At 41.3% G+C, this 20,730-nt stretch overlaps 1 protein-coding gene across 2 annotated transcripts; it reads left to right on the top strand.

Moving 5' to 3' along the window:
- The first annotated feature begins 410 nt into the window (after positions 1-410).
- BCL7A (BAF chromatin remodeling complex subunit BCL7A) lies at positions 411-20,003 on the top strand. Of its 2 annotated transcripts, XM_027469824.3 has the most exons (7): positions 411-682; positions 4,802-4,909; positions 8,501-8,582; positions 11,567-11,663; positions 13,581-13,748; positions 15,717-15,838; positions 16,823-20,003. In XM_027469824.3, exons 2-7 carry the CDS (start codon positions 4,875-4,877, stop codon positions 16,892-16,894), a joined length of 576 nt encoding a protein of 191 aa, XP_027325625.1. In that variant the 5' UTR covers positions 411-682; positions 4,802-4,874; the 3' UTR covers positions 16,895-20,003. The 2 variants fall into 2 exon arrangements, with proteins under 2 accessions (XP_027325625.1, XP_027325624.1); XM_027469823.3 differs by lacking the exon at positions 4,802-4,909 and having other exon boundaries at positions 412-682.
- The last annotated feature ends 727 nt before the right edge of the window (positions 20,004-20,730 follow it).

Below are 20,730 nucleotides of genomic sequence, written 5' to 3'. Positions count from 1 at the left end.
TCCAACACCCGGTGTGCGTGTAACTGTCCATTTAGCGATGTGTTTGTGTATGGCTGTGGACGGGTCGGGTTTGATTTTCTACTTTGAACCAGCTTTATTCCACGGCAATTATTTCGGGCAGCTCGGAAACCTCCCAGCCGCTGCCTGAGGCAGAGCCCCGCGGGCCGGGGAGGCTCCGGGCTCAGCCGCCTCAGGGGAAGCTCCACACCCGGGGGGCCGCAGGGGGCAGGCAGCCGGGGAGCGACCGGGTCCGATCCATTCTGATCCGACGCGATCAGATCGGAGTGGATCGGATCCGAGCCGCTCCCCATCTCCCCGCCGTCCCCCTCACGGAGCCCCCCTCACGGCGCCATGCCCCCCCTGCGCGGGCAGCCCCCGGCGATGGCGGCGGCTCCGGGCGCGCGTGCGCAGTGCGCGGGCCCCGTTGGCGGGCGGAGCCGAGCGGCGCCGAGCTGAGGGAGCATTGTGCGTGCGGGCGGGCGGGCGGACAGACGGAGGGACGGACTGGACGGACGGACGGACGCCGCGCCGCATTCCCCGCCGCCGAGGCCGCCCTTCCCCTCCCCTCCCTCCCCAGCCCCCCCAGCAGCATGTCGGGCCGCTCGGTGCGGGCCGAGACCCGGAGCCGGGCGAAGGATGATATCAAGCGGGTGATGGCGGCCATCGAGAAAGTGCGCAAATGGTGAGCGGGACGCGCCGAGGCGGGACCCCGCGCCGCCCTCCTCCTCCTCCCCGGCACCCCAAAACCTCCCTGGGGTCCCCCCAAAAAACATCCCAAACCTCTCCTCCTCCTCCCCCCCCCCCCCCCCTCTCCCTTCCACCTCCACCCCTTCACGGCGCCCTCCCCTCACGGAGCCCGGAGCCCGCCGGGCGGCCGCGGGGGGCGGGGAGCCGGCGGCGCCCAGAAGCCATTTCGCGGAGCCGCTCGCAGGAAGGCGGCGGCGGCTGAGGCGGCTCCATTGTGCGGCCCCCGGCCCTCCTCACAGCCCCCCGGCCTTCCTCACGGGCCCCCGGTGCCTTCCTCAGAGCCCCCGGTTCCCTTCTCGCCGCCCCCGCTCCCCTCCTCGCCCGCCGCCCCCCTCACGGCGCCCTGAGGGGGAGGGGGGGGGCTCCGAGGCCGGGGGTGCCGCTCGAAGGAGGCTCTTTTTATAAAAAAACACCACATAAAACAGCACCGTACAACTCAAACGGCTTCTCTTGGGTTCGAGCTCCTCTCCCAGCCCCTCAAGGCTCCGAGGTTTGCGCGCACAAAACCGGAGCGGGGCCGGAGAAGGCGAGCGGGACTGCCGCCTGAATTTGTGGTGGAACGGTATAATTAAAGGCTGGTGCCCCCCCCACACACGCTGGGACGGGTCCCTTTTGTTAGGCCCTCAGTGTGTTTGGGTATTTTCTGCTTTTGTCTTTTTCTGCTTGCATTCTGAAAAGCGAGGCGAGGCGTTTCGGCGGCACAGCGAAGCGGCTGCTGTCACGCTCCGCGCGGGCAGGCCGGCGCTTTCGGTGGGCCACAGCGAGCAGGGACTGCAGAGAGTCTTTCTTCCGACAAGTTGGCTCTCTGTTCCCTGATCTTAAAGTGTTTTCAAACGTTTGAAATCCACGGAAAATCCCCTGGGTTGGTGTTAATCTGCATAACCTCGTTTTGTCTCCAACCTGATGAAATAAGGGGCACCTGTGTTACAACACACAGCAAACTCTTCAGTTCCATTGAAAGAAAGGCAAAATAAGGAAATAAACGTGCCTGCTACTCCAGCGAAACGGGCTGTTGCCTTTTAACAGCCTGAGCACACGAGTGGGCCAGTTGGCTGGAGCTGGACAAAGAAACAGGACGTGTGCCCCATAATTCAGGGCACGGGACAGGGATCTCGGAGAATCTGCCCGCTGAGGAAGGAGCCGGAGCAGCCCGGGCATCACAGTTAGGTTCCTTTTAGGAACTCTTTTCTGCTCAGCTGGCGTTTTGAAGTGCTGTTTGCTGCCTAGTGGGCCAGCTCCGAAGGATCGGAACGATGTGCGGTGATGTGACGCTACTTTTGATCAGAGAGTCTTCCTGCTGGATGTGTGGGACTGTAGTGTTTTGTCTGTAGGTATTTCATTCATGAGCGCAGCGTGCTTCCTTTGAGTCCTAGTTTGTGGATTTCAGGGAGGAGGAGAGGCAGAAGCTTGGCCATTCAACAAAACATCTAGACTTTTTTTTTTTTCCCTTGGCAAGAGCTGTTTGCCAAAATGTCAGTTGCTATGGCTTCCTCCTTAAAACAAATCTTGCGGTATAAATAGATCTTGTACACTTTAACCCTCATGAAAGACAGCTTGCTTTAAAGGGTTACTGTACAGAATCCTGCAACGTTTCTTCTGATCGCTGTCAGAAGTACTCCGTGGCTTCTTGTGCATGCCTCTCACAAGTATTTACATAAACCATTTTTCCTACTTTTAAAGGAATCATAATTTGATGGTGAATCTCATGATTACCCACCACCACCTGCAGTCAAGCACAGTGGAAAATTAGCAAGAGAGATTCTGTGTTTTGTGGTTTAAATGTTTTGAGAAGACTTCTGAAATTGAACTTTATACACTAGCAACTCCTGCATCTTCAGAGGAGCCACATAGGCAATTTCAAGTGTGCAGTTTCATTTGCATAATAGGAGCAATTTGTTGCCATCCACAGCTCTTCTGTGGAAATGCAGCCGCTGAAGACTGAAACACCTTGCATGCAACACTTCATAGGACAGGGTTTTCTGAGACCTGTGTGCTGAGATTTTTCAGTACCAGAGACGAGGAGAGAGGCAGAATGTGCTTCTGAACCGATGGTGGGTCCAGCCATAAGGATTACCATAAGGTAATCCACAAGTGAAGGGTGCAGCAGCCCCGCTGTGCAGGTTTCTGTCTGCCTCTATTGCCCCAGCTCTTCGTGTGCCCATGTGAAGTGGGTTTCCACCAGCACAGGCTCTGTTCCTTGGAAAATGCATTTGTTAGACAGCGAGCCCTTTGGTGCAGGTGCCCTATCTTCCTGTGTGTTTGCAGAGCGCTGGGTGCTTCTGGTATTGCTGGAACTTGGCTTATAGTAGTAAACAGTGAAGTTGTTAGGCTGTTATCTTGAGATTAATGTGGCCCTATCTCTTTTGTTTAAACCACTCTCGTGAATGAGCTTCTAATTTAGACAACACTAAGACACGTGTCTTACAGAATACATGGTCGCGTTGTATTTATGTGGCAGAAGTGTTAGATTTTCAGGCCTAAAGAGGGCATTTAAACTTCTTTTTTTTAACCATACGTATTACTTATTTTTCATCTAGTTGAAAAAGGAGTTAAATTTACTGAAATTTACTAGTTGAAAAAGATACAGGGTTATTTTTTTGTCTTTGGACAGAGATGTGTAGTTCTAAGTGGGCTCTCAACAAGAGAGGGGAAAAAAGAACTGTGTCCCTGTGTCCTCAACCAGCATTAGAAAGCAGTGGAAACACTCTTGTCTTACAAAGGCTGGATTTAACTGAAAGAAAATGCAGTTATTTACTAAAAGTAGAGTAACGGGTAGCCAGCAAGCTCTAAGTAGCAAGTTGTCTTGGGAGGCAGTGAAATAATTTGCATGGGTTACCAGCACTGCTGAACCTTTAGACAACTGTGCAAACATTTCAGGATGGAGGCATGGTGTGGCTGCTGGGGGTAGGTACCCCGGTCAGGAACGAGGAAATCTCCTTGTGTTGAGTTGCAGAACCTTTGTGTAAGTCATTTGGCCTTTTTTGGACCTATTTATCCGAGCTGTAATCTAGGGATTGTGGTAATACCTCACAAAGAAGAGGTGAGCGCGGATCGCTGCTGACGGTAGTTGAAGCGCTGTGTGTTTATTATGGAAGCGAGCTGGCTGTGGAGCCAGGCATGACTTGGGCTGGAGCTTAAAGCCAAGCGTGTGGTGTGAAAGATGCTGAGCACAATAACAAACGGGAGGGGAGATGGTGCTGCCCGGTAGCGTGCCTGGCATCTCGCTGCCACCAGTCAGCAGAACTTGTCGGCGCTGCTGCTGTAGCTTCTCTGTTCTTGCCTCCGCTCAGGCTCGCTAACATAGTTTTACATGGTATGTAATGCTCTGAGATTGAGCTTCTGCAGATTTTGCTGCCCTTGCTTCCTTCTTGAAAGAGATTTTCACTCCAAAAAGTGGTTAGGAGGTTGAACCTCTTAACGGGATGCCTCTGGAAAAGGCTGCCTGCCTGCTGCTGCCCTGTGCCCCTTGATTCAGGCTGAGGGGCAGCTGAACTAAAACCACCCAGTGTGCGAGGGGGCTGTCTTGGAGTGCTGCAGCGGTCCAAGCAGTTACCATGGATGAATTGCAGTCTGGATTTTCTGGCTCACGGTTACTTCCCTTTGAGCCAGAGCATGCTCTCTGACTTCGGTGGGAGCTGGACGTATGTAAAAGGGAGAGTTCTGTCGTATGCAAACCGTGTTTGTCATGACCGTAAGAAAAGCTGCGTGTGGCAACATGGGGCTCAGCACAACGTGGTTAAAAACCTGCTGGCATGTGTAAGTGAAGGAGACTGTCCAACTGTAGCACACTTTGATGAACTTAGACAGAAGGTGGCCTTTGTCCAGTCGTGCTGCCTCCTATTTCACTGTATTTGTGGCATGGTCAAGAAACACCACGTGTACTGGGGCTACCTCATGTTAGTCACTAGACAAACATCTGCATAGCACTAGGCGTGCTGTGCAAAGCCAGCCTCTATTTCAGAAACATCTTTATTTGTGCATCTGACAGCACTTTGTGTGTATAATAATGGCATTTTCTTTCCCATCCCCCTCTCTCCTTTGCTTGATCCCACAGGGAGGTCATAATTCTGTGATTTTCACCAAACTCTGTTGCAATGCAAGTGAGTGTGATGTGATAATTCAGCATTATGACGTCACTTCGTGATCATCAACAGAAGATGGGGTATGTGGGAGCAAATCCTCGTGTGAATACACGTCACTTTGCTCAACGGTAGTCGTGGTAAAGAGCCAAACACGTGTGTGAAAGCCTTTCCTTGAATGACGATGTATTGGCAGCGAAGGCTTTCTGTTTCCGTGCCATCAAATGTTTCCAGCACTCATTGCTGCTGCAAAAGCTGCCTTGACACTTTATGTCTAAGTGTAATACACACTGCTGTGTTTGCTCACCAGTGTATTACTTTTATACGTGGAATTTGGTATGCATCTTCAGAGCTTTAGTGTTAACACACAAAATATAAATACATCCAAGAATCCTGGGCTATTTGAAACGGGGAATCGAGTATATAATTATATAACTTCTGGGATATTAGTATGCCTCAGGCATAACCACTAAAGAAGTGTTGATGTTAATGGCTACCCTACGTATCCTTGGCTGTCCTTAAAATGCTGTACAGATACGGTTCGGAATTTTAAAATGCTTTAACACAATTTCAGATCCGTGTAAGGGTTTGTTTCTGCTTCCTTGACTAGTTTCTGAATTGCCCATAACTAAAATATTTAAGATACTTTTCAGCGTGGAAGATTAAAGCAAAGAAAATTATTGTATGTATTTTAAGTTCTGCCATTTCCATTGGTGTTATGCTTGGGTCATGCATGGAGGAATAGGAGAGGTTTAGAACCACAAAAAATGATGATTTTATTTTTTTAAAAGCTATGGAGTTTGTTAGGGAGACAAGTAAAATTGATCCTTGCCACGTTTTTAGCCCGATGAGCTGTCAGGCTGATGGTGGTCTTCCACCTTTTCCAGTCCACCCATCAACACAGAGACCAAGCTGTTAGCAGGGTCCTGCAGAACAAAGTCTTGCCCAGCAATCGCTTAACAAAGGTGGCCTGGAGTCACCGTGTTCTGGTCAGCATCTCCAGATCCGTGGGTTCAACAGCAGAGCTGTTTTACAGCCAGGAAAATGGGCAGAAATTGGGGTTTTGCAACAGAATGGGCACAAGAGCTCACAAATTCTTATGCCCACTCTGGCTATTGGCCAGCGAGAGTATTTTGTAGGCACCACTTAGCAAGCCTTGTGTTAGAGGCAGCATAAGTCAATTGTGAGCTCTAAATAAATAAAAAGCCACGTCCCTGATCAGCAGCTGGGGCTGGTGACTGTGCACCAAAAAATGAGGGTTTGGAGTAGAACTGGTTTGGGAGGGTTTGGAGTTGGTTGTTTCTTTTTTGTTTGTTTTTAATGGAAAAACAGTAAATACTACAGATAATACCCTAAGCTTTATTTCCAATACGCATTTTATATTCTGAAGTGAGTTTACCCTGTTGATCTTAAATGTCTGAGAGTCATTATGTTTCTTTGTTAACAGATTTGTTTGTACTGCCAATGATTTTATTCCATTTTAGAGGAGCTTGTCGTCTTTTTTCTTATTAATACTTTTATGGTCTTAAACCATCCACGCTGCAAATGCTTACACATGTAAAATAAGTGAATAACAGCAGTTTGGTGTTGGGTTTTCTTTTTAACTGTGTTTGCAGGACTGGGATGGTGGTGTGCTTCCATCACCGAGTATCCTTATTCCCTTTGTTGTCTGAATTACTGTGTATTGAATTCAGAAAAAAAAATCCCTATAGCTGAAGGTTGTCAGAACTTAAAGTGGTACTTAAGAAGCTCAAAAGATTAAAATGTCAGGGCTAACTTTAATAATAGAAGGAAAAAGTTACTAATATAGGTTTCCTCCTGTGTTCTACAGTCTGTCCAGTGAAGATGCTGTGTGAGGCTGCTTTGAGATGCTAACAGGTATCTTGAACTTTTGGTTTTCCAGTGCAGCATCTCTAAGTAATATTTTGCTGTAGGAAAAGGCTAAAATCTTGATTTTTTTATTAAACATTTGTTCACCTCCTCCCCCACACCCAAAACAAAACCCCAGCTGGTTTTATTTCCATAATTTCAAAGGTTTTCCTAACTAGAAATGAGTTTAGTTTGTCTTGTATCCTTAAAAAAAAGAAAAAGAAAAAGTTATGTCATGATCATCTCCTCATAATTAAGTACGCTCTCATTATTGACATGCTCATTTCCACTGTCATTTTTATCCCACCTAGAATTAGAGTTCCAAATTAGCTTAAAATTGTTTCTTGACATATTTTAGCCATCTAGTGTACATAAATGGATGCATATAAACACGCAGAGGGAAAAATGTGCTCCAGAAGAGCAGTGGGAAAGAAAAGAATCTGAAGTAGTCTTGCACTTAAAGTAAAATATCCTCTTGGACAGATCCGAAACATATAAAATTGCCATATATAGCTTCTCTCTTTCTTTCTCTCTCTTTTTTTTTTTAAAACAGGAAGGTGTCTCCTCTAATAGGAAAACAAATAAGATTGGCTTTCGGAGCTAAAACAAATAGCACAGAGGATGTTTGTGGCATTTGTACAATGTGGCTGCTTTTGATTCCGGGAGCCCTTTCTAAAAACGGAGCTATCACATATGTATTTGGAGTCACATCCAGCTTCTCCCATCCTGCAAAGAACATTATTTTTTAATCTGTAACTGGATTCCAAATCTATTATTTAAATGTGTTTTTAACAACGAAATAACAAAAATGCTTGAGATCTCATGCCAAATTAATTTCAGATGTTCCTGAATTTTTAATGGAATTGGTCTTTGTTGTTAACTTTCAATCGATCCATTTGCAGAGCTAGATTGCAAACCCAGGAACCAGTAGTGGTGATCTGTGACCTGAAAACTGATCTCTGAAATGTGATGAAATTTCTCTGGCATTCTGGACCTTCCTTTAATGTTCTCATGTAAAGACCTCAAGGAATTCATCCCTTAACTCAGTTCAGCCTCCTTTCCATCTCTGCACTCGGTGTCTGTGTGACCCCCTAATGTAGTGACACCCTCTGGCCAGATTTCCTTCACATTTCTCAATGTCATGACTTCGTGGCTGGCTGGCAGGGGTCTGCACAGAGTGCTGTAGGTTCTGCTTTTTCCCTCTAATAGCATCCTCAGCCTCCCCTGCCCAAGAGAGCCAGGCTTTCCTGAGTCTGAATTGTGCCCCACAGCACAGATCGGTACCTGTAGGGCTGTTGGTTCTGAGGCAAGAATTCCAGAGTTGTCTGACAGGAGCGTTGAGTGAATGTTAAATGGCTAGCAGCAAATTCCTGCCCAGAAATAAATCTCAGATGGTCAAAATGCATTTAGATTTCTAATGCCATTAAACAGCTTCACGACAATCAAAACACACTGGTCTGTTTAAAACTTCTTTTGCTCTCTGGAAACTTAAGTGAAAATTGTAGGCATTAAATCTGCATTTTCAATAGCTATTCTTCTTAACTGTATTGTTAATTCTGATCTTATTACTGCTACTGCAGTTACTCACCTAGTCAAGTAACAGCCCTCAGAAATCTGGAGGTTAGCAGCGCTCTAGCAAATTTTTGAAATGCAAAGAACAATTTGCACAATGCAGTGCTAAGACGATGTAATAGAGATCATCCTACTTAATAGCCTATTTAAATCCTCGACAACTTACAATAGTAGATTACTTTATTTTGAATACGAATTTTAACTTTAACTTCTCCTGCATTGTAATTTTGTAGGGAGAAGAAGTGGGTGACAGTTGGCGACACATCCCTAAGGATTTACAAATGGGTACCAGTAACAGAGCCTAAAGTCGATGATGTAAGTATCCTGCAGATATCTTGGATTTTTCAAGATGTAGAGACTTGCATTTAGGGAAAGCTGAACAAAATACGCTCTCAGTTCTTCGAGCCTCCAAGCTAAGACTGGTGTTGGTCTCACAAGCACTTGGACAGAAGAGCTGTAGAGAAAATGTTGATCTCTACAAAAAGTGACGGTGGTGGTTCAGCAGGTGGCAGTCTTCCGGAGTCAGCTTGGATCAATTCTCAGATAACTGTTAAATACTCGACTTGAAACTGTTCTGAAATCTTTCTCCAACATAATCATTGATAGAGGTGGGGATGGAAGCAAGACATCAATTATGCTTCCTCTCTTTCTGCCTGATGCCTTAAAGGAAAGCTGCTTTGGAACTGCACAGAGAACATATTGTATCTGTATCACTGTTGCTTTGCTGAAAAATAGGTGCAAAACCTTGAGGTAAGGGTAGGAAACTCCTGTGGAACTGAGACCGCTTGCATTAAGATAACCAGCCCAAGCAGTACAGCCCACGTGCGTCTATTGTAATGTTTGTTTTTGGTAAGTGTTTGGTGTGTTCATCATGTTTATACTCTGGTGTGCACTGCTCATTTGCCATAATTACGTGCCATAAAAACAAGTGTAAAATTTCTGTGACGATCGGAGTTGCCTTTTCTCCTTCTTGAAAGCATGAGCAGCATCTCCATGAACTTGGAAACTTTCCGTTTCCTTCAAAGAACTTGTTCATTCTGTCTAGTTGTCCAATGCTTGGTCTTGATTTTATTGTTTATTAGACATTGTGGAGATTGAGGTGGGGTAGGGAGGAAGCTGGAGAGAGAGAATGAGAAATACTTAGGCTCACAGCTTCCAAAAATAATTTTCCAGCAGTGAAACTATACTTGCATGGTGGGTGCAACAGAACTTTAAGTAGAATTTCCGTTGGTTTTCTGGATGGACTTTCAAAGTGCCTGGTACCTCAAGTCAGGTTCTTTGTTAGGAAGAATGGCCTTGTATGGCCGTCTCTATGTGCGGAGTTTAAGTATGGTTTTTGAGCCTTAATCTTCAGGTTTTTGTTCATATTTGCTGAACTGGAGACAGTTCAAGACCAGTTCATTTCGTGTCCTGCAGTCACGTTCTGCTTGTAACAAGCAGAGGCTGTTCTGCAGCTGCAGTTGCAGGTTTGATGTTGTAAGGTTTCTGTATTTTGCTCAGGAAGTTCTTACAATAATAAAGTACATACATTAAAAAACCCAACGACTAGGGTAGAGGTCATTGTGGCTATTTAGTTTTGTTACAGACATCCTTTTATATCCAACTTCATCCACTTGTGAAGGAGGATTCTTGCTTTTCACTAGAATAGAAGGATGGGATCTTTTTATTGCTTCATGTTTCAAATGGAAATTATCTATGACTTCAGCAAACACCGATTAGGTTACTTCCCCCCTCACATGTTGCTCCTAAGCCACTTTGACATTTCTTTGAACTGGAATTAAGCTCTATCCTCCCACTAGTTTTGAAAGGCTGTTGTGGAACCTCACTTTGTTAAACAAACAGCAACAAAACCAAAACACCTTTGAACTTAAATAGTTCAGTTACTTCTTTTGTGCCCAAAGTGTCCTTTTACCTTAAGAAAAGCTGAGAGAGATTATCCCCTCTGAACTTTGATTTTGCAACAATAGAGAAGCCTGTGTGCTTTCACCTTTGTTTCAAGTATTAGGGAATAAAATCTGGGTCATCCCATTTATTCTCTCTGAAGTAAAAATACGGTTTAAAAAGCCTAATACTCTGTTTGAGATAAAGGAAAAAGTCTTTCCAGATCCTACTTGTTGAATTTCTTCTGCAGTCTTAGACTGTGCTTGGTTTCATTCCCTTCCTCGTTGGAGAACGTTGTCCTAACCAAACGGAGAGGTTGTCTGAACATTCTTCCTAGAGTTAGGCTTTTAATCGTCTTCTCAGCAGGCACGCAGGGTCCTCCAAAAGCAGTGCAGCTGGCTCTTTCTCCTCTGAGACTGATTACGTCACCTCTTAATTGAAAATGCTGCATCCCTTAGCAGACGCAGATTTTCCACGTGATGGATGCCAATGGCTCTTCCTTTGTTTTAAGGCGTGCAGTCCGTACTGTTGTTTGGTCCTGAGCACGTGGTGACCTATTGTCCCTGTAGGACTGTCTTGTTTACGCTCTTTGTTATAAGCAGTCTGATTTTTCTTAATCCATCTTTTAATTTTAATGAAGAAATAGAGTTAGGTATAGAGAAGGAGAAGGTTTCTGCAGCACTGGTTGTTGAGAAAGAGGTAAAAAGCTGTCTCTTTAGTTTTAAAATTCTAGATCTGTCATTATTTCTGGTGTGCACGCATTCCTGTTGCCTAGGTGCATAGTACAAGCTTCCTGACACAAAGGGGAGAATATCCTGAGTTAGGCAGTAGTGTGTTAATACACGTAAAACAGAGTGAGCAGAGTTAAGCAGGCAGAAATCGGGTAGCTTCTGAATCTTTGTCCCTGCCACTGATTAGTGTGCCTCCTTCTTCCCATTGTGGCAGAGATTCTTTTGACCCTGCTTTCGTAGCTCATTGAAGTGAGTACAAAGTTAGCAGCCAACACCTCCCAAGTTCTCTGACTCAGTTTCAGCGAGTCATTTAATCATCGTGCCTCTGATTCTGGGCTTGCAGAATGAGAGGTAGTACTGAGAACTGTTGTGCTTGTTCCAAAAATTGTGCCGCAGCCTAATGATGAAAAACATGTTTAAGTACTAACAACTACTAGAACTTCTGGCTAGTGCTTTGTGTCAGGAAGAATGTTGCTTTGTGTCAATTAGAAAAGCAGTTCTGCGATTACTGGGACTAATGCACTATTGATAACATCAGTGATTATCACCTTGGTGTTTTTTCACTTGAAGTGAGATGCTTACAGAAGCAATGAGTGGAAAGGGCTTTGTATTGAAAGTTTGTTTGTTTTTTTTTTTTTTTTTTTTTCCATGGTGATAGTCCTGTTTGTGGTACCTTCTGTTTTTCAGAAAAATAAGAATAAGAAAAAAGGCAAAGATGAAAAATGTGGCTCTGAAGTGACCACTCCGGAGAACAGCTCCTCTCCAGGGATGATGGACATGCATGGTGAGTGGGAGAAGGTCAGCCCAAATTACCCTATTACACTGCTGTGAAAGTGGAAGCTAACGGTGTCAAATTCTCTGTTGCTCTGTTGTATGGACAGTGTAATGAGGCCAAAGTGAGAATGGCATCAGACACCAATTTGGTACCTCGCACTTCTATTCTGTGGCTGTACTGACAGTTGTTTAAATGCCGTTTTTATTTGGGCTGTGTATGTGGGGGGGAAAATTGGTGGCAGAGCTAGGTGTGAAAATAAAAATGTGAATATCTACTATCCAAATGCTATACTCTTAATTAGGTAAAGTAAGTAACTCTGTCAAGCTTGCTGCTTGAAGAACCAGGAGACCCCTAAAGCCTCAGTAGCGCCTACTGTCACTTCTGCAGGTTTTGTACTTGTTTAATTGAGTAGGTGAGTCAGGTCAAAAAAAATCAGCAAGAGCCAAGAGAGCAAGCTGTGGTGCTGCTTTGTCTTCCTTCTCCCTCAATTTGATGAAATTAACTGGTTAAGAAAACATTTTGCTTGCCAGTCAGTTGCTATTAAATCAATTTAAAAAGTGTGTACTGTTGAATATCAGTGTGGTATTTTTTACAGAGAAGCCTGTACAGCTCTAATTTTTTACTTTCTAGATGTTTGGATAGCAATTGTGGCTGAGAATGCAGCACTATTTGAACTGATAAGAGAGGGTCACTTTTTGGCAGGATTTAATTTTTTCATTTCAACTTTATTTGCATTTTTATTGCCTCTTAGTTATTTTTTTTTGCAGTGTTTGCAATGAGAATGATCTTGCGATTAAAGGATTGAGTGGGATATTCACAGACTGGATTAATTTTTCATCAGTGTTGCCAACTTCTTAGCTTTTGCCTTGGTCAGATCATTTAATTTTCTTAAGCCTTGTTCCCCCATCCATAAAGTGAATATAATACTTGCTTTATTAAACATATATCATTTGTGTTTTTAAGCCATACTGTAGAATTTCATGATAAGCTTAATCTTATCTTCAGGCTACTCTGAAAAGAGATGGCTATCCCATCACTGGCTATGCATTTCTGAAGTCCTTTGGATGTAATGATTGTACAGATGCAGAGGGAAGTAGATCAGCTTACATGCTAGTAATTTAACTAATAATGTTTGCTGGGTTAGTTTTCTGTAGGGATCAGGGGCTTCTGTCTCAGTTCCCCATGGTTAGACTGGATTAAAGATTACAGGAAGCTGCACCCCTGTGCTATCAGTAAAGTATTAGCTGAGATATTTAAACCACTGTCATTGGCTTTCACAAAGAAGAGGGTGCAAGCAGGATGTTTAAGTCCAAAGACATGATCTGTGTTGCAATAAGCTTTTGTGATCAAGCTTCTTGAGGCTAGTGAGTATTCTGGACAACTATGGCTAAAGTACTATTGGTATTAGGACTGAATGGTACATTTTACCTTGATAGCAGCGTGCACTTTTTTGACCTTCAAGACACTTTAAAAACCACCTGCTCATCAGAGCTTTGCGGTGATAGATATCTGTAGCATGAACGTTTAATTGGCCCTTTATTAGGTGGGCTACAAAATGAGACTGTTGCTTCAGTTGATCTGTGTTATTTATATTATAAAATTCCAGGTTCTTTGGAAGTAACCTGAGTAAAACACTCTTGGTTTTATTGTATAATATTACTTGAAGCACCTTTCTTGAAGTCTTCTGATTTTTAGTAACTGCTGGAAGACTCCTGATTATAGCATAGGCTGCAAAAGTTGTGATGGTGGTGATGTAGACTAAGCTTAGATACAGTGTTAGCATAAATACTACTGGACTCCAACAAGCTAGTCTATACCCTGTGTTATCAGGGGATAAAGCAGGAGAAAAAAAAAAGAATTAAGGTGTGTTTTTTATTCACATCTTGTCAAATTGGCCTTTTGTGTTCTAAACTCTTCTGTTAACAGATGACAATAGCAACCAGAGTTCAATAGCTGATGCTTCTCCAATAAAACAAGAAAACAGTAGCAATTCAAGTCCAGCACCAGAGCAGAATTTGGCAACACAAGCAGATGGCACTGAAGTAAAGTCTGATGAAATTCAGACAGAAGCAAAGGAGCAGCCTGGTTCAGAAGGTAAGCTGAAAGACCATCCATAAAACCAAACAAAAATCCTTTATGGTGGTATCATTTATTTGCTTGTCCATTTTAAGAACTGAATAATAACTGTTTGAAATAAATGGCTTCTGAGTTCTCAGCATTTATGTGAAAATGGGCCATAATCTCTTTTGCTGAACCGTGATTCTTCCATACAACAGGAAAGGTCAGACTGACATTCAAAGTCATTTCAGAGAGGAAACAAACAAAATACTTGGTTTATCGTTGTCATAATCTATCTTAAATAATTTCTTCTTTCAAAGTAATGTTTGAAATGTCTGTTTCTATTTAATCACACAAACTCTGGAGTTACTTCTGTAGGTCTGGGAATGTTTGTTGCCTATTGTGAAAGTAAAGTGGAGTTGAGATACTTTTAAATCTATTTATTTTTTTAATTATGCAAAGTATAATGTAAGCTTTCCTTCTCGCTTAACCTTGTTAGTTGCTTATTCAAAACTTAGTTCTGAATGCTGTCCTCGTCTTTTAAAAGAGCTACAATATTGTATTGCAGTTGTACACAGATGAAAAATATGTGTGGGTTAAGAGATTGTTCGGAACCACATTCTTTGAATGGTATTTGGATAATTCAAACGTGTTCAGTATATGTTCTTTGAAAGATAAGTGACTTTATCCTATTATAACAGATAAAATGTCCTTAACACCATTCTAATTATTGGGTTGCAAAATTCTTCCCATAGCAAAGCAATTAAATTATGCCCTCCTGATTAAGTTCTTAGCTCAGTGGATCCAGTAACCAATTTAAATTTAGATCTTTTATCTTGGTAATACTAGAACAGTGAAGTATGTGAAAGTCATCATTGTTCATGGGGGGGTTAAATTTTTACAAATGAATCATCACCAAATTGAAATAAAATAGAATGCCAAATCCTGCAGAGAAAAGCTAAACTAGCATATTTGTGATATGGTAAACTGTAAGGATTTACTCCAAGGTCTAATATTGTCTGAACCCATTTGTGAGAAGCTGTTACATAGCACACACGCTCCCCTGACTAAATTTAGATTCAAGGAAAATCGTACCAAGTTCTCTGGATTAGTTCCAGGGTTGGTTACTGTAAAACAAAAGGGAGAAGTAATGGCAAAAACAGCGCCTTATTGACACGGTCTCTCTGTTGGTAATACGCTGTGTTTAAAAATGTATTAAATAATCCACCAAAGTGTTAATCTGATCGAGCCCCTGCAACTGTAACATAATTCAACGGGGTAGGGTTAATGACCTTGTACATCCCTCTCGTGTTAACTACACTAAGCCTTGCGTTTTGAGCAAGCACAGGTGTGGGTTTTATTTTTGTTTTAAAGAACAAAAAAAGTTGAAAGTAGGTAGGAGCTGTAACAAGCTGGATGGCTTCTTCACAAGTATGCACCAGACTTGAAAATTCTATGCCCTTAATGGTTAAGATATCTAGCTGAATTTCTAGATTTTATCTTAAATGTAGTATCAAGGGAAAAAAGTGCATTTTAATTATCTGAATCAAAATTCCCCAATATAACTTTGCTCTATAGCCTTAGCTACGTAGTTTGTGTGACATTAATTATCACAATTCAGCCCTTTCTGTAGCTGCCTCTTCTGGTTTAAAATTGTCCTTGCATTCATTCAGCCCTTTTGCAAAGTTTATGTTGAACCTTGTTTGCTGATAGCATCCCACAGTTCTGTGTCCCAGGGTGTGTGTGAGTTTAGCTCCCTCTAGGGACAGATTCCAGCAATTGTCCGCAGCCGGCAGCATGAAGGCAAAGGTCTTCCCTAGTGGCAGCAGCCAGTGGTTTTGATCTTGGAATTTAATCTTAATTCATTATATTCGTACCGTTATGTCTGTTATCAATGGTTACATGTGGGCAAATTTGTATGTTCGGGGGGTGATAGTGAGAAACCATCCTAAAAGCTCCTGCTGAATGCTTTTATTTGTTTACAATAATTTCTTGAAATTTCAGATACCTCCGATGAACAGAACTCACAGTCTTCAATGGAAAATTCCATGAATAGTTCAGAGAAAGCAGAAATTCAGTCCTCTGGAGAAAATGATATAATTACAGAGGCATCTAAAAACTCTCAGGTAACCTTATGCACAAAAGCCCGATTACTTGGGATTTGGAAAAGAGCATTTTTACCAAAAAGCAAATGTAAGGAGGCCAGTAGTGTATTTAGGCTCATTTCCTAAGGTGATGACAGTAAAGCAGCTGTAGACTATTAAATGCATAGGTGTATCTAGTGGTGTGGTTAATTTGATTGCCTTCTTGCATTTCATGTAATATGAAGGGTAACACTCGATTGGTCTGGTTTACTTTTCAAGTTCCGATACCAGGCTGTGTTAGTTTTGTAAGGAAGTATTAAAGTTTAATAATAAATGGTTTGGACATAACCTACTGAAAAAGTGCCTTTGAGGACCCTTCAGGCATAAAATGCTTTCTATAAAAGTAAATTCATACAGGGGTTAGGAATGGGAATTTTTGTAGATTTCATGGGCAAAGTGTTCTGATGTTTATTCACTGAGAATACTGAAAAATTCCGGTTGGGTGGGAGAAGGCAATTATCACTGTAATTGTCCCCTTCACACTGAAATACTCAGGCAGAGCACTGCTCAGACCATGGGTTTTCCTCTGGGGTGGTTGGCTTGTTTCAGTGCACACCTTGCTCTTTCAAAACATTCCATGTTCTGTCCTGTAGAGGTTGCTTTTGCTACAGCAGGAACAAATTCATGTGCACTTGGTGTGGGTTGTGCTCATGTGTGGAGCTGAGGGAAGTCGGGTATAGCCTTGCTGGTGCTTGGAACATTCCCTGCGGCTTCTAGCCCGGAACTATAATTTTGTTTGTCAGTAGATGACGCAAGTGTAAAGAAGCTGAAGTAAGATGTAAGTAGAGGAGTGATTTTCCGGAAGCAAATTGACTTGGTCACGTTATTTTTGTCTCCAGGGATGCTTTGTATTTCACAAATGACACACCAGGGAATTTGTTCTTGCTTCTTGTTTGATGTTTATGGCACCTGAAATTGAGTGCAATGATAACATGATTGTTTTTCTTTCCCCCCACCACCATTAAGGACTCTGAAGGAGTGCCACCTTCTAAAAAGATGAAAGTAGAGGCTTCCCAACAAAACGTTGAAGAGATTTAGACTATAGATTTTTCTGGTCAGTTTTTACGTAAGGTACATCAGTGGGCTTAATTATAGAACAACCTTACTTAAGCATCTTCTCTTGGATGAGGACAGAACTCCTAACTTTTCAAGTTACCAAGCAAAAATCCAAGAAAGCCTAACAAAGGTTTAACTTCTCAGACACTGAAAACTTTTTCCTGTGAAACAAACATTGAGAACTTTAAGTTACTGTCTCTGAAATGGTTGGAGTAAACAACTCAGGAGGGGTCTACGCACTGTTTCTAAAGTCAAAATTACAATTATGTTGCTGCTGTATTTTTTTTCATTTCTCTATTTAACATTGTAAGATATTTAAGGATGGTACAGGTCAGGTATTAGCTTTCATGTGAAGTTCATTGTTCTGGCGTGATGTCTGCTTTTGTTTTGTGCCTTGTGTTCTGAAAACAGTGCTAACTTTTAACTTTTAAAAGTTGTTTTGCAACTGTCTCCTTTGCAAAGTGGCCTATGTTTGTATAATGCCGTGTAGAAAGGCTTTTTCTTTTTCTTTTCCTTTTTTTTTGTTTGGGGTTTTTGTTTTGTTTTTAATTTTTAAATCCCTGGTGCTTAAATCTTAATAAATACAGATCAGGAAGCCATTTTCACTCTTGGAGTCCAAGGAGAAAAAGGAGCTTGATATATTATTTTAGCAGCTATAGTGGAGATCTTTTATTGAATGCATGGCATTCGCAACTGTAAATTTGGTCTTCTAAATACTTAACTTCATCAGAAGTTAACATGATCTGTTTACCATTTATAGTCCAGATCTGAATATATAACACAACAGTTAAAATACTTGCGTATTAGGTCCAGATCTCTGTACTGGGTACAACTTGCTTTACAGAAGTGTTCCGCTATGTACATACATAGGATCAAAGGGATTGATGCACAGTGAATTTACTTTCAATTGGTCTTTTTTGATATGAGGTTTTCACTGAACTGGATTTCATTGTACTGTTCCTTTATAAGATGTTTACTTCTGTGTTCCAGGTTAATACTGTATTTGGGATTTTTTTTTCCTTTGAGCAAGTCTTGTAAATAAGCCTTGTTTTTTTTCCATAGTATTTGCATAATTGATAGAAATGTTTTTTTTTTTTCCAATTATGTCAAATTGTGCTTATGCTCAACTTGATTGAAAAGCACTAAGCATGTGCAACTCCCTTCAAATTAGTGGCATTTAGAAGTGCAGAACCATCTGCAAAGGTCAGGTCACAAGGGCCTGATCTTCCAGTGGGCTTTGTGCTTCCAGGATGAGCACCCGGTTATAAATACTTGGTATCAGTGGGAACCGCTTTATTTCTCACTTTAATTCTTTTTATACACACACGTGCGTGTGCACGTGTGCACACACACATGTTGCTGGATCAGGCCCTTAGTCTTTCTTCACTTTGTGTGTGAGAGGTGGAGCTTGTAATTTAAAATATGATCTCACAGCTATGGAAATGGTTGCATATAGTTTGTAAGCTAAGAACTGTAAATACTTTTTTAAATGAAAAAATTGCTTCCAGTTGATACATTTTCATAATTAGCTCTTCATTAAGCTTATTTATTTCTGAATTCTCCAATAGTGAAAATGGCTTGCACTTAGACTACTGCATTGCGTTTGCAATTACCACTTTATTATGGAAAAACAATGGGGAACTGGGGGGGGGAGGGTGTAGAGGGAGGGAGGATTGGGGAGCCAATACTGACCTTCCATAGGATGTTTGTAGGATTAAACTCCAAATAACATATGACACTCAGTTTCGGAACTTTTCTTTTGTGTTGAAATAAACTTTTTGGATTTTAACTGAATAAAATTTGATTGCAAATCATTCATGAAAACAGTGTGCTCCCTAATAAGTTTTTGGGATTTCTGGTCTGATCATGAAGTCCATTAAGATTCTGAAAAAAAAGGAAATGAGGAGCCAAAAACTATATTTGCACAATATATGCAATGAAACGGTAGAATTCTCTCTTGAATTGTGTGTATGCCTAAAATGTGGATAACTGGTCAATGACGATTGATTTGTATGTATATTACATTCAGATTTAAGTGATATTTTGTGAGAAGTTCTATTGATATATTAAATGGGCAAATTTAGAAAGATTCAAACTTAAAAATATTTTTGATTTACTAACTTTTTTTTGTTATTTTTAATGCTAAAACAAAACAAATCTGATGCCACCTTTGATAAGTAGTCATTTTTACTAATCCCTATCAGGTGCATCACAGCAAGTTTTTAATTTTAATTTTGTAGAAGTTTCCAAGGGAATAAATAGACTTTTTGTTTAGAAACTAATTCCTGTACTTTAGGAAGAAATAAAATATATAAATAGCACTAAAAATACCTCAAATTTTTCATTAGATAGAAACATTTATTGGCATTATTGACATCAACAGGTTTAATTATAAACTTCCTTTTCTCTCCTGTGGCTTCTGCTCAGAACTGTTCATTGTTCTGTGGCTTACAAGATAAGGCATCATAATCATATTCCTAGAGGCTTTATTTCTGAACTAGTAATGCTTTATTTACAGCTTATACAGGATACATTCAGAACTTTTTTTTGTTAACCAGAGGTTCTAGTGACAACAGACAACTGAACAAGCAGATAGATTTGGGTTCCTTAGACCTGTTATTGTCAGCCTCTTAGAAAAGAGACTTTGACATTACCTGGTATGAAGAAATCCAAAATAGTGTATAAGACTGTTATTAGTCTTTTTTTGAAGTGCCTGATAACATTTATGGGCCAACGGATGTGATTAAACACATTTTAATGCCAGAAAGTACAGATGGGACCAAACCAGAACATGGAATTCAAACCAACCTGAGGTTTGAAACCAGATCTAAATCCAGCTTTTTTTTTGGCTTGGACCTGTCTCTACCAGAAACTTGTTTTATGAACTCACTGTAAAAGGGTTTATTGAAAGCATTGAGACGTGGAGCAGAAGGAGAGATGTAATTTTCTTCAAGATGACTGAAAGTTCTCATACAGCTAATGTTTTAGAAATAGTGCAAATATCAAGAAGTGCTTCCTTGCTACAATGCTGAATGTTGGAGCTTCAGTTACGAAAAAAAAAAAAAAAAGAAAAAAAAAAAAGAAAAAGAAACTAGAAGCAAGCAAGTAAATTAGCTGAGTTTGTGGAACGTGTGGGAAGGCCTTCCGAATAAGCGATTTACTCAGCCAAACATTTTATAGCAGAACTATTCCTTGGAATTTTTATGCTTGGGAAAGTAGTTGTTAAACATTCCAAAAAGTGCTGGCACTTACAAAACGACAAAAAAATAAAAATAAAAAAAAAAAATCAACAAGGCAGTATAAAATATTGGTTTTGGGTGGCTATCTTCATACATAAACATTGTCATGTTTTGGAATGTTCTTTATATCTAAGGGCCTGTTAGAAGGTGTAAAGAATTTTGTTTTCTTCAATACCTAATCGTTTTCCATCTTATGATTTGTGTGTGTGTGTGTTGTACAGCAGTATAATTTTTCACTTATTTATTCCATCGGTAGTTATGGTTTGTACAATGTACAATGGTTTCATTTCAAAAATAAAATAAAAAATCACAACATAAATGCTGTGTGAATAATTTTTATCAAGAAACTTAATCTCATTTTGTTTTTAAAATTTAAAATAAATTCCCATTTTATAGTCTTTTAAAATGTGCGTTTTATGGTGTTGTCTTATTTGGTAATGTGTAAAATGATTCACTTGATTCAACCAAAGTTGTTTTGATGTGTTAGCAGAACACTGCTTGGGAGTGGGGGTAATATAACAGCAGCAAATAAATAAATACGGGCAATGTAATTACGGCAGCCTGCAGAATAATTTGGTA

The sequence above is a fragment of the Anas platyrhynchos genome, chromosome 16 (assembly GCF_047663525.1).
Source record: "Anas platyrhynchos isolate ZD024472 breed Pekin duck chromosome 16, IASCAAS_PekinDuck_T2T, whole genome shotgun sequence".
NCBI classification, from domain to species: Eukaryota; Metazoa; Chordata; class Aves; order Anseriformes; family Anatidae; genus Anas; species Anas platyrhynchos.
Note: the sequence above shows the minus strand (reverse complement) of the source record. Positions and strands in the feature narration are given on the sequence as shown.

Coding starts and splice junctions, on each gene's coding strand:
- BCL7A (XM_027469823.3), top strand. CDS start 591: ATGTCGGGCCGCTCGGTGCGGGCCGAGACCCGGAGCCGGGCGAAGGAT. Junction 683..8,500: donor ATCGAGAAAGTGCGCAAATG/GTGAGCGGGACG, acceptor GTAATTTTGTAG/GGAGAAGAAGTGGGTGACAG. Junction 13,749..15,716: donor GGAGCAGCCTGGTTCAGAAG/GTAAGCTGAAAG, acceptor TTGAAATTTCAG/ATACCTCCGATGAACAGAAC.